Consider the following 14,289-nt stretch of genomic DNA (forward strand, 5'->3'; position numbering starts at 1 on the left):
CTACAAAGGAGTGAGAACATGCAGTGTTCGTCCTGTCCCGCCCCCATACTGGGGAGCAAACTCATGATGTTGTACTCACCGGGCAGGCGCTTATACCACTAAACTAAGTCCCCTGCCCTGTTCATCTTTTTGTGCCTGGCTTATTTCACTTAAGATTTTCCACTAATTCCATCAACATTGCCATAAATGATGGCATTTCAGTGTGTCTTAATAGCTGAATGATAATTCTTATTGTCCATACATTACATTTTCTTTATCTTTTCATCTGTTGGTGGATACCTTATTGTTTATATGGTCGCAGTAAATGTAGAAGTGTGGGGATCTCTTTGACATAATGACTTAATTTCCTTTGGATGTATACCCAGTATTGGAATTGAGACAGCATCTATGTAGATTAGGATGCTCTTGAACTCCTTCCATTCCTAGGGCAGTCTCCTGAGTGCTGAGGTTACAGGTGTGTGTTACCATACCTGGCTTTATTATTTTTATAATAGCCATTCTGACTGCGGTGAGACATCTCATTGTGATTTTCATTTTCATTTATCTAATGAGCTTTTTGTGTGTGTGTGTGTGTGTGTGTGTGTGTGTGTTTTTCCTTTTTATCGGTACTGGGGATCAAACTCACGACTGCCTGCTTACAAGGCAGGTGCTTATGCCACTCAGCTAAATCCCCAGCCCCTGAACATTTCTAAACTCAGCATTTTTTCATACACTTGTTGGCCATTTTATTTTTAAATTTTTTTGTAGCACTAAAGATCAGGCCCAAGGTCTCTTACATACATAGTACATGTACCAGCTTGTATGTGTTTTTTTGAGACAAGATCTTACCATGTAATTCATGCTGCGCTTGAACTGACTATATAGTCCAGGCTGGCTTTAAACTCACAGCAATCTTCCTGTCTCAGCCTCCTAAATTGGGATTACAGGTATATGCCACCAGGCCTATTTTATGTTCAAGTTTGATTTTGTGTGTGTGTGTGTGTGTGTGTGTGTGTGTGTGTGTGTACACATGTGCACACAACCACAGTAATGAGGATTGAACCTTGGGCTTTCACACTGATCTATTTCCCCAGCCCTTTTTTTTATCGTTTTATTTTTGAGACATAGTCTTGCTAGGTACTAAATTACCCAGGCTAGGCTCAGTTTTGCAATTCTTCTGCCTTAGTCTCTCAGAGTCCTGGAATTGCATATAAGTATTTGCCTGTATGCAATTATTTTTTCTTGCCCTTTTTTAGTTTGTTGCCATACTTGAAATTGAGCCAGGGCCTCCACACAGAGTTACATCCCCATCCCTTTTAAAAATTTTTATCTTTTATTTTTCTTACCGTGAGACAAGGTCTGAGTCACTGAGTTGTACGATCTGGATTTGAAATTTGTGATACCCTATTTCAGTCTCCCTAAATACTATGATTATAGAGGTGGATTGTTCTGTTTGTTTTTTTCTTAGCCGTACTAGGGATCTAGCTTAAGGGCTATCCCGCTGAGCCACATCCTTGTTCACAGTTTTGGGGGTTTGTTTGGTTTTGTTTTGGGACAGGTTCTTACTAAATTCCCAAGTTGCCCAGTCTGTGGTGGAGCCTGTGTACCTCCTGCCTAAGCCTCCCAGAGCTGGTATTACAGGTGTGTACAAATGTCTGGGCTTCTGGTTTTTTTGAGACAGGGTTTAACTATGTAGTCCAGGCTGGCTTCAATTTGTACTCCTGCCTGGTCCTCCAGAATGCTGAGATTATGAGCATATGCCACCATTCCTGGCTGTGGGATTGTTGTTGTTGTTGTGTTTTGTTTTGTTTTGTTTTGTTTTGAGACAAGGTCTCAGTATGCAGTTAAAGCGCTGGACTTCAACTGTGTAGCCCAGGCTGGCCTCAAACTCTGTGATTGCCCCAACCTCCCAGGGACTGAAAGGTATCACCATGCTTGTATGCAGGATGTTTTCAAGATAAATTCTCCCAGCAACATCAAACTCAGCCTGGGTTTAGTCCCCAGTGCTGGGGGCCAGGGTTGAGAATCATTTCCTGTCATATCTCTGGTTTTGTTCTTTTTTGCTTGTGATTGCTTTGGCTCTTTGGGTCTTTTGTGATTCCTTTTGAGTTTCAGGGTTTTTAAAAAATTTTCTGTGGAGGGCCAGGGTTTTAGCTCAGTGGCATAAGTGCCTGCCTGGTGAGCACAAGGTCATGAGTTTGATCCTGGGTACCAACAAAAAAAAAATTTCTGGGAAGAATGTCATTGTTATTTTGATGGAAATTGTATTGAGTCTGTAGATCACTGAATCCTCTAGACATTTTAACAGTGTGGATTCTTCCAGTTCGTAAACCTACCTTGTGTGTATGTATGCTGTCTTCGAGTAGCTTTCATCAGTTTTCTTTTTCTCTTTTTTTTTTTTTGAGTTAGGATCTCACTATGTAACCCCAAGTAGCCTCAAATTCATGGCAATTCTTCTGCCCCAACCTCCCAAGTGTTGGGACTACAGGATGCACCACCATGCCTAGCTAGTGTTTTAAATTTTTATTGTAAAGGTCTTTCACTTCATTGGTTAAATTTACTCCTGTGTGTTTGTGTGAGTGTACATGCATGCGTGTGTGTGTGTGTGTGTGTGTGTGTGTGGTTGTTGTAAATGATATTACTCTCTTGATTTCTTTGTTAGCAAGTTTGTTGTTGGTTTATAACAACATTACTGTTGCTGAATATGAATGCCTATAATCCCAGCACTCTGGGAGGCTGAAACAGGATCACAAATTTGAGCCCAGTGTAAGCAATTTAGTGTTTTAGGAAGACTCTGTCTGGAAATAAAGTGCTAGACATGTAGTTCCTTGGTGTAGTCTAAGAGTTCAATCCCAAGTACTTGAGAGACAGAGGAACCACTGTTTTCTATATCTTGCAACTTTGTGGAATTCACTTATCAATTCTAATGGTATTTTGGTGAAACAAACATCTTTTTTGTATAGAAAATCATTTTATCTATCAAGAGGGGTAATTTGATTTTCTCCTTTATTTCCAATTTGGACAACCTTTATTTTTTTCTCTTGCCTAATTAGTTTTACTAAGCTTCTAGCCTTATGTTGAATAAAACTGGAGAAAGTGGACCTGAGTATTTTTTCAGATTTTAGAGGATACACTTTCAGCTACTCCTTATTTACTATAAGCTATAGGTTTGTCATGTATAGCCTTTGCTATCTTGAAATGTATCCCTCCTGTACCTAATTTGTTGAAAAATTTTATCAGTAAGGTATGTTGAAGTTTATCAAATGCCTTTTCTCTATCTCTTGAAAGACAGTCATAAAGCTTTTGTCCTTTATTTTGTTGATGTGATATATTACATTAGTTTGCATATGTTGAACCAGCCGTTCTTGCTTCCCTGGCATAAGTTCTATTTGATTATAATATATGCTTTTCATATGCTGTTGAATTTGATTTGCTGGTATTTTGTTGAGAATTTTTCCTTGTATGCTCATCAGAAGTACTAAACTATTGTTTGGTGGATGTGGATGTGTGTTCTTGTTTGGTTTTTTGGGGTGGTTACTAGGAATTGAACCCAGGATCTCATGCTTGCAAGGCAGGCACTTATGTCACTAAGCAAAATCCTGGGCCACTTGTTTGGTTTTGATATCATGATAGTGCTGATCTTGTAAAAGGAATTGGAAAGATTTGTTTTCCCTTGTAGTTCTTCAGAAGAGCAGTCTGAGAGGAACTGATGCTAGTTCTTTAAAGGTTTGCTAAAATTAAGCAATAAAAAGTCCTGAACTTTTCAGTTTTGAGAGATTTATTACTACTGATTCAGTTTTGTTTCTTATTATTGATCTGTTCTGGTTTTCTGTCTCATCGGTCAGTTTTGGTAGATTATATGTGTCTAGAAATATATTGCTTTCTTCTAGGTTTTACAATTTGGTGGTATATGGTCATTGATACTAGTCCCTAAATTGTCTTTTGTATTTCTCCAGTATCAGTTGTAATGTCTCTTTTTCATTTCTTATTTTGAGTTTTCTCCTTTATTAGTTTAGCTAATGGTATGTCTATTATCCTCATTTTTTCAAAAAAACTGAAATTCTGTTTCTTTGGTCTTTTTGGGGGGGTCTATATTTCATTTACTTTTGCTCTGATCTTTGTTATTTCTTTTAATTTGGAGTTTGATTTATTCTTGTTTTGTCCTTTGTTTCTTTCTAAGACAGAATTTTGCTATGGAATTCAGGCTGGCTTTGAACTCATTTTGTAGCCCAGGCTGGCCTGAAACTCATGGAAATCCTCCTACCTCAGCCTCCGGAATGCTGATACTACAGGGGTATGCCACAACACTCAGCACTTTTCTAGATCTTTAAGGTACATTATTAGGTTATTTAAATTTTGTTTGTTTGTTCATTTGAGACAGGGTCTCACAAGCTAGTTCAAGTTGGCCATGAATTTACTATGTATCAGGTTAGTCTTGAACTCACAATGATCTTCCTGCCTCAGTCTCCCCAGTCCTGGGATTACAAGTATGTACTTCCATACCCTTTATTTTTTTATTTATACATTTATTCTTAGGACTTCTGTTTTATTTTACTTTATTTTATTTACAAGTTCTTGCTAAGTTGCCCAGGCTGACCTCAGATTTGTGATCCTTCCATCTCAGCCTCCTGAGAAGCTGGAATTTTAGGCCTACGCCACCGTGCTGTCTGGCAGGTCTAAGAAATTTTTTCTGTTTTCTTCAAGAACATTTATTCCATTTCCATGTATTTGTATGTTTTCCATTGTTCTTATTGTTGATTTCTAGTTTTATTCATTGGTGGTCAAACAAGATTCATAAATGTCTGTGTCCATTTTGAGACTTGAGAACTTTGTAGCTGTTACTTCATTATAGGTTTTGCAGTGCTTTGTTACAGCCTGCATATTCCATAGTAGCCTGTAAGTCTTGCAGGTTTTTTTCATTCTGCTTTTGTTTTTGTAGGGAGTTGTTGTTGTACTGTTTTTGTCCAGTAGGGCTACTTTCTTTTCTTTTTTTTTTTTTTTTTTTTTTTTTTGTCTTTTTCATCTTTTTATCGGTACCAGGGATCGAACTCACACGCACACTTGCAAGGCAGGCGCTTAAGCCACTGAGCTAAATCTCCAGCCCCCAGTAGGGCTATTTTCAAAGACTTCTCTTCAAGTTCAGAAATTTTTGGTCTAGTTTATTGATAAACTTCTCAAATGTATTTTTTTATTTCATTGATTGTATTCTTCACCTATGATTTACTGTTAATCTCTTGGAGGTTATGAATTTGTTTCATTTAAATTGAATTGTCTATTTGTATTCTCTTGCATCTCCTGAGTTTCCTGTTAGGTTCTGGAGAATTATTCCTTTGGTGGTATCCTAGTTTTTTGCTTTTTCATGCTTCTCTTGTCTCTATGTTGATACAAATATATTATAACAGTCATACTGTTCTGTAGAGTCACTTTCAGAAGGGTAGGGTATCATTTGGGTAGGTACTTTGGCTTTGATAGCCTCCTATATGATTTCTTTACCTACAATCAACATCAGCAGTGTCTAGGAATGCTTCAGTGGTCTAGGCTGTGTCTATAGAGGTGCAGTGGACATGGATTTCCATAGACCCTAGTAAGGCAGGTGTAATGGTAGTAGCAGCAACCACAAAGCCTAGAGTATTTACCACAGAGAATTTTATGCTATGGGAGTAATGTCATCTGGCCCTTCAGAAGAGCACTGATCAGGCTGTACATGGCATCTGCAATCCCAGAGCCTCAGACATTACAAGTTGAACACCTCAGTTCTTAAGACTTCTGAAATACTGGAATCCCAAGTTGCCTGAGGGGCTTCTCCTCAGTCCCTCCAAGGAAAGCACTAAAGGTGCTAGGAAGGATATTTGTTTGAGTGGCATCCTGTGATGCCAGTTAGGGGCAAGATAGACTCTCCAGCGATTCCATTCTGAAGATGGTATGCTGCGGCAGATTGGACTCAGGAGTTGGTAGACAATGTTAGTTTCTATTCTGGAGCAAAATAGTCATCCTGATCGCAGGCAGCTATCAATTGGTTTGAAACCAGTGAGGACATGAAATCCTCCTGTAGTTAAGATTGATAGACTGCTTCAGTAATGATGGTTGCTGTGGGACTTCTCTGCTTTACCCTACCACCATCACCCTTATATTCTCCCTCATTATGGCCCACTCACCCATTGCAGGTGGGGAGACTGAGCTGTAGTTGCAGTGACTTTGCTTTTCTTTCTGTGTTGCCATCTCTAGTCATCATGCCATTTAAGTTTCTCACCATTCCCTTGTTGAATTCCATTATCCTTCCTCAGAAGTGTTTGTTGTCCTCATTCTTCTTTTTGGTCGAGGCAAGTACAGGAAGGGCATCTCTATTTTAGGGGAACTCTAGGATATAGAAGACTGACCAAAGTATATTTCTTAACACTGGTAATGTTCAATAGCTGTATGTCAGAGAAATAGAAGAGTGATTCTGTCAGAGACCAGAATAGTTCTGAACCTATCTGATTCCATCTGTAGATTCTGTTTTATAAAATATCAAATTATATAGAATAATCAATAAAATCATTTGTAGATTTTTATTCATTCCCTATTCATTGTATTTTGAGTGAAGAGTGCTATGAGAGGCAAATTCTATTATGCCTAGCCTCTCTGTTTCTAAAATCAAAAGCTAAAGGATAATTGACTGACCTTTTGTTTTGAGGAAAGAGAAAATTCATGGCTGACTCCAAGACTAGCTGAATGGTGATGACATTAAACTTGCACTAAGGAAGACTGGAAAGAAGAAACTAGTTTAAGAAGAAAGTGATGTAGAGATACCCAGTAGGCAGAAGGTTGTAACAGTAGGGATTTGGAGTTTATATAAAATCAGAAGGGTAGAAATACAGTATGTTTAGGCACAGTGGTGTGTACCTATAATCCCAGATATTAAGAGGCTGACACAGAAGAATTGCAGGTTTAAGGCCAGCCTGAACAATTTCCTGTGACTTTGACTCAAAATAAAAAGAGGACTGAAGATGTAGTTATTGTGGAGTACCTACCTAACGTATGTGAGGCCCTGGGTTAAATCCCTTACACCAAAAAAAGAAAAAAGGTTAGTGTAAATTCTGATAGCATCACTGGATTTAGCTGTCTAAGGTGTGTTTTTCTGAGGGATCTATGTCCTGTAGTCTCCTCCTCCCCAACCCCATGCTGAATGGGGACAGGACTGACCCCAAGACTGTCTGACTCAAATTACTATTTCCTTCCCTGTACCACTCCTCTTGGCTGGGTGTCATATACACTTTGGGAGGGGAGGAGTTAAAAGGCATGTACTCTAACCACCACACCTGATTTGTTTCATTTTGTTCTGTTTTGGCTTTGGGTTTTTTATTTTTGTCTTGTTTTTTTGTTTTTTGTTTCCTTTGAGGTTGTGGTTTTTTGAGACAGTATCTCTTTGTGCAGTTCAGGCTGACTTCCAACTCACTATGCAACCCAGCTTGGCTTTGAATTTAGATCCTTGTGCCGTGGACTTCCTTGTGCTAAGATTATAGGTATGCACTATCACACCAGCCTCATAATACACTTCTTTATTAAGTAATCATTGTAGTTAGACTTTTTCTTTGGTATAGTTTAGGTGCTTGGTGAATAATAAATATTTGAATAGTGATTCTTTCAGGAAGTGCTTGTGCAACTGATATTAAGAATGCTGACTTTAGGGCTGGGGATTTAGCTCAGCGGCATAAGCACCTGCCTTACAAACACAGGCGGTCATGAGTTTGATCCCCGGTACGGATAAAAATGAAAAAGACCAAAAAAAAAAAAAAAAAAAAAAAAAAGAATGCTGACTTTAGCTAGGCATGGTGGTACATGCCTGCAATTCTAGCATTCCAGAGACTGAACCAGGAGGATTTACCATGAATTTGAGGCCACCCTGAGCTACATAGTGAGTTCAAGGCCAGCCTGAACTAGCTTGTGAGAGCTTGTCTCAAAAAAAAAAAAAAAGAGAGAGAGAGAGAAAGAAAGAAGATAAATCAGAAAAGCAAGCCTTATGGAACTTGCACTATGGAAAATTGATAATTTGTAATTAGTATAATGAAGGAAAACAAATTTTAATAAAAATAGGACAACTTTGGGTTACCATAATGCAGAAAGGACCTAGGATCTAATAATTTTAAAGAGCTAGAAAAGAGCATTGTATCCAAAAAGAAGACAAGAAATGCAAAGACTATAGCAGGAAACAAACAACTCATTAGGTTTCAAATATTGAGATGGTTATGGTCATAGGAACCTACAGTGAATGAGATTTATAAGTTGCATGAGGCTGGATGTGGTGCTGCAGACTTGTAATTGCAAGTACTGTTGGAGACTGGGGTAGGATTACAAGTTTGAGTCTAAACTGCACAACTTTGAACTACTTAAGACCCTGTCTCAAAATTAAGACAAAAAAGGGCCAGGGGTGGTACGGGTCCAAGGTCCTGGGTTCAATCTCCAGTACTGGGAGGGAAAAAACAGTTGTATGACAAGCCAAGAGTGATGGTATACACCTGTAATCTCAACTACAAGAGAGACTGAGGCGGGAGCATTGCAAGTTCAAGGCTCACTTGGGCAATTTAGATGCTATCTCAAAATTTAAAAAATAAATTTTTTTTTGATGGGAACTGGGGTTGTAGCTCACTAGTAGGGCACTTGCCTAGTATGTGTGATGCTCTGGGTTCAATCCTCAGTACTTGCAAGGAAAAATATATACATACATTAGACAAGATGAACTGAGGTCATAGATCAAGCTGTGTTAAAGAGAGGATTCTATTGTGAATGAGAGAGTAGTTTGCTTCAGCTCAATTGAGTGATGATGGTTTTGAGAGGATGCAGGAGAAGAGAGAAGTTTTAGTAACCAGTCAAGGAAATGGGGGTATCATGGGCAGGGTGTAGGGGTCCAGAATGAAGAGACATAAATATATTCAGGACACAGCATGGAGATAAAATTATGGCAAGATTTGTCCTTCCAGATTGAAAATATTTGGAAAGAAAATTTTGTCTGTACTGATATATGGACTTTTTTTCTTGTCCCTACTAATGTAGTATAACAAGTAGCTTTTGTAGTCTATTACATATTATATGAAATCTAAGGAAGAAGGTATGTGTACATATATATATATATATATATATATATATATATATACTTCCTTAGACTTCATAGAGAGAGAGAGGATGCATGTAGGTTTTGTTTACATGTAGAGCGAGGGTTTGTTTTCAAACAACATTACATTATAGTTCAGGATGGCCTTGAACTCATTGCGTAGGCCAGGCTGGCCTCGAGCCTTCTACTTCAGCCTTCCAAGGCTGGGACTACAGATATGTGCCCCCATGCCCAGCTACATTTAGTTTATATGTAAGTATTATACCACTTTACATAAGGCATTTAAGCATCCATGGATTTTGGTAAGTGTAGGGGGTCTTAGAGCCAATTGCCTGTGGATACTGAGAACAACTTTATGTTTATAATAGAATAAAACAAATACTATTGTATTATTTAAAATTCTTGAATTTTAGCAGAGAACTAATAGATGTTAACTGTACTAAATCACACTTTCAACATTTGAAGAAAGTAGTTCATAAAAAGAGCAGAAGCTGGACATTGTGACACATACCTGTAATGTCTGCTCCCTGAGAGATTGAGGCATGAGGATTACAAATTCAAGCCCAACGTGGGCAATTCAGCAACTTAGCAAGACCCTGTCCCAAAAGATAAAAAGAACTGGGGATGTAGCTCAATGAGAATTTTGAGGGACTACATTTCAGCATTACAGGGACAGTACCACTTTTGTATTATGGGTTCTGTCCCCAGTACCACCTCCATAAGAACTGAGAAATGGGACAGTAGTTATGGAGAATGAATAGAAACCATTGCTTGCAAGGTCTGGCTTATTCTGAGTGAACTAGAAGTGATGAGAGTTCTGGAACTGTTTTTACCTGACTGTTTTTAGCTAACAAAATTGTAAATAATATAAAAATGTTATCAACCTTATATTCATTCAGAAAACAACAGGCAATATTTAACCAGTTTTTGTCTTCTTGTGGTATCCTTGATGTGAAACTTGGGTCAGCTAAGTTTTTGAAGAACATTTTTGAAATGCTTGGTTGCCACTCTTTCTTCCGTATTGGTAATTGAATCTGAGGACCTGAACTATATCCCAGCCCTTTTTATTATGAGACAGGGTCTTGCTAAGTTGCTGGTCTAGAACTTGGGGTCCTCCTATGTCTGCATTTAGTATCTGGAATCACAGGTGTGTGCCACTACACCTAGCTGAAATGTTTAGATTTGTTGATAGTATCCCTCCCCCCTCCTCCCCTTTCTACTTCTCCTCTCCTCTTTTTTCCCTCTCCCTTCCTACCTCCGTTCCCCTTCTTTTGTTTTTGTTTTGGTGGGGGTTTGTTGAGCTGTGTAATTCAGGCTGGGCTTGAACTTATTATCCTCCTGCCTCAGCCTCACAGGTGCTAGGATTACTGGCCTCTGTCACCAGTCTATTTCTTTCTTTCTTTCTTTTTTTTTTTTTTTGTCTTTTTCGTTTTTATCGGTACCAGGGATCGAACTCACGACTGCCTGCTTGCAAGGCAGGCGCTTATGCCGCTGAGCTAAATCTCCAGCCCCCGAGAACTTTTTTTTAAAAGCAGGACATATTTATTGAGAGAAAGAAAGCATCTATTCGAAAGACAAAAAGGGTCCCGAGTTGGGTTGCCCATTTTGGGAGAATTTTGAATAATTAATTCTGATGATGTAGGCATTGGTCTATACATGAACTTCCTTTATGTGGTTTGTTGGATTTGTGACCTAGGAAGAGAAAGACAGATTTGCACTATGAAAATAAATCCCTAAAAATCAGATGCTGTGGGTAAAGTGGGTACTCTTTAAGCAAGAGGGAGCAAATGCAGAGTCCTCTTTGATTGAGGGTTCCTCTTTAGTAATAAATTTTCAATTGCTTTCTATTCATATCACTGTTAGAAAATTGTCACTAATTCTCAAGTTAAAATCACTGATAGTAATTTGATCTAGACAGGCAGAAGGTAGTCTGAGATAAAAAAAATCAAGTTGAACAGAATTATATCGTACTTTTGGGGTAGGTATTAGAGGATTAGAGATTGAGTGAAAAGAGGCTGGCCTTAAACTCATGGAGATCTTCTGCTTGAGGCTCCCAAGTACTGGGATTACTGGTGTGCATCACCATGCCTGGCTTCCTTTCTTCTTAAAAGGGCATTATTGTTGAAATAGTAATAACCTCTTTTATCCTTTATTACCTCTTTAAGGATTTTATCTCCAAATGCAGTCATATTCTGAGGTACTGGGGATTAAGAGTTCATCATATTGCTGGGTATGGTGGTGCACACCTGTAATCCCAGCACTTGGGAGACTGAGGCAGGAGGATCATTGCAAATTTGAGACCACCCCGGGCTACAATGTGAGCTCATCAAAGCCACCCTGAACTGCATAGTGAGATCCTGCCTCAAAAAGACAAATAAATAAAATAAAAAGAAAGAAAGAAAAGAATTTCATGATATGAATTTTGAGGGACTCCATTTCAACCATTACAGGGACAGTACCACTTTTGTATTATTTTTGCTAGTCCTCTGGTTCTAAGTCCTTAGAAAATGAAGACAGCTGAATTCTAGACATGGTAACATTAGACATTTATTTCTTAGAAATAGAAGGTATAATTAAAAATTACAGTAGCTGTTTGAAACAGACTACAAAAATTTATTATGTGTGAATTTTCCTGATGTAGTTCCAGTAGGAAAGGGCATGCATGATGGAAAAAACCCTCTAACCTGCTGTAGGATCCTTAAGTAGCAACCAGTCTTTTGGCTACTGATTATAGATGTGTTTCTGCAGATGTTCATCCTTCCAATGTAATTTCTGTGTCTTCTCCAGTGAAGTCATAAGCAAATGTTTGTGATAGTTTCTTATCACCGTGGTTACTAAAGAGGCAAAGTCTGATTTCCCTTCCAACTTCATTACTACAGCTGCTAGGAGAACCCAGGCTCAGAGAAATGAAGAATCGTGTGTCAGGTAATAGGGAACAGCATTCCAGATACCTGACTTTAGGAATCTCTCCTCTGCCTACAGTTTTCAGGTCGTGATGTGAGCAGGGACCCTGTAGGAAGCCACTACTGTTTCTTGGATGGTGGTAGAAGTGATGGCGGTGGTTCTGGGGTTCTCTTCCTCTTCCTCCCTCCTCCTCTTCCTTCTCTTTCTCCTCCTTTTCCTTTTTCTTTTTATTGGCTTTGTCCAATGCATATGAGCACTTCAACCCTACTGCTGCTAAAATTCCCTAAGCTACCTCATGGAACGACCAAGAGTACTTTTTTGAAGCTTCATTTTCTCAGTGTCTATAACTCTACAATTCAGCTCTCTTCAACCTCCAGTTTTACTTCTCTTTTTATTTAGGTTCTTTTGTAGACTACTTCCCTTCCTATTTATGTACTTTATTCCATTCTTACTCCCCAAAGTGAACGCCTGCTTGAAGCACCAGAACCAGCTCAAATCTTATGTTTGAAAGATTTCTTTTAAACTCTGTCATCATATTTATTTCTGTCTCTTCAGGAAAAGGGCAGTAATAGAATTAATGGTACTTTTTTTTTTTTTTTTTTTTTTTTTGGTCTGTCTTTTTGGGGACAGGGTTTCACTATGCAGTTTGAACTGGTCTTGTGCTCACTTTGTATCCCAGGTTGGCCTCAAACTCACATCGATCCTCTTGCCTCAGCCTCCCAAGTGGTAGGATTACAAGCATGGTATTAACAACCACTTCTGTTGTCTGTAAATTTTAAATTTTCATCCCTTTTACAATACCGTTGGTCACTATTTCAGATTACAGTAGAGAAGGTAGGAAATACCTATATGGAAAAAACAGGAAGATGAACTTTTAGGCCTTTCTATCCCTTTAACACAATCAGCTTCACTTTTTAAATATTGAGAATCTGTGTCAAATTCAGTCAGAAGAGGTGTACTGCCCTTTTTAAAATACATTTTTGGGAACACTGAGGATATAGCTCATTGGCAGAGCACTTGCTTAGGATGTGCAAGGTTCTGAGCTGAGTTCCATCCCAAACTCTGCCAAAAACCTCCAAAAAACAGATTAGGTTAGGGGCTGAGGATTTAGCTCAGTGGCATAAGCACCTGCCTTGCAAGCAGGGAGTCGATCCCTGGTACCAGTAAAATACAAAAAAAAAAAAAAAAAAAAGACAGATTAGGTTAAAATATATGTAACTAAATTTGCCATTTTAGCCGTTTTTAAATGTATGATTTAATAGCATTGAGTACATTTACAGTGTTATATAACCACCACTATTTCCACATGCCACCAAACAAAAATTAGAACCAAATCAAATTTATTGGTTAGGTGTAATGTTCGTCTTACTGGGAAATTTGATTTGGTTCGCCCAATTTAGTCTGTGACCAGAATCGTGGAATTACATTCATGAACTGAGGTACCACTATAATAATTTACCATTTTCCCCTACTACCAGGACCTGGTAACCACTAATCTTTTATCTGTCTGTCTCAATGAGTTGGACTACTTTAGGTACCTCCTTTAAATGGAATCACAATTTTCTCCTCTTTTTTCATTCTTGCTTATTTCCCTTGTCATGCTATGTTCAGGTTTCATCCATGTTTAGCATGTATCAGACCTTATGGCTGAATAACACCACGTGGTGTATGTATAGCACATTTTGTTTATTCCTTTGTTGTTTCTACCTATTGGCTATTGCAAATAAAGCCACATTGAACATTGAATATAAATATATATCTGTTTTGAGTCTCTGCTTTCATTTTCTGTTTAGTTTTTTGAGGAGCTGCTATATTATTTTCCACAGCATCTTTATTTCTTTTCTTTTTGGTTTTGTTTTGTTTTTTGAGACAAGGTTTCACTATGTAGTAGACTGGCTTTGAATTTACCATATTACCCAGGCTGGCCTTGAACTCAACAGCCCTGCCTGCCTTGGCCTTCTGAGTGCTGGAAATCACAGTTGTGCACCATCACATTTTTTTATTTTGTTATTTTTTATTTTTTACTTTTTGTCTGTTTGACACAGGGCTCTAAGCAGTTCAGGCTGACCTTGAATTCACTTTGTAGCCCAGGCTGGTCTCAAACTTGCAACAATCTTCCTGCCTCAATCTCCTACGCGCTGAGATATCTTAAGGCTTCCCAAATGTCTAATAACCTTGAGTATTATCATATAATATGCACATTTTTGCCATATGTGTATCTTTGGAGAAGCGCTTATTCAAATTGTCTGTTTTTGAGTTAAGTTGTCTTTTTGTTGTTCATCTGTATAAGTTCTTTATATTTTGAATATGAACCTATT

At 38.3% G+C, this 14,289-nt stretch overlaps 1 protein-coding gene across 3 annotated transcripts in view; it reads left to right on the plus strand.

The window, feature by feature from the left end:
• Positions 1-14,289, plus strand: part of Kpna6 (karyopherin subunit alpha 6) — a 55,509-nt gene that overhangs the window by 15,304 nt on the left and 25,916 nt on the right. The window contains exon 1 of one of the 3 annotated variants that reach the window (XM_063235974.1): positions 11,959-11,992. The exons of the other annotated variants lie outside the window; for them this stretch is intronic. Within the exon in view, the coding sequence (XP_063092044.1) occupies positions 11,974-11,992 (19 nt within the window). The 5' untranslated portion in view covers positions 11,959-11,973. Of the gene's footprint in view, positions 1-11,958; positions 11,993-14,289 lie in introns of those variants that run through there. 3 annotated transcript variants of the gene reach the window in all.

The sequence above is a fragment of the Cavia porcellus genome, unplaced genomic scaffold (assembly GCF_034190915.1).
Source record: "Cavia porcellus strain 051 isolate PalLab524CR breed Dunkin Hartley unplaced genomic scaffold, mCavPor4.1 scaffold_25, whole genome shotgun sequence".
Classification (NCBI taxonomy): Eukaryota; Metazoa; Chordata; class Mammalia; order Rodentia; family Caviidae; genus Cavia; species Cavia porcellus.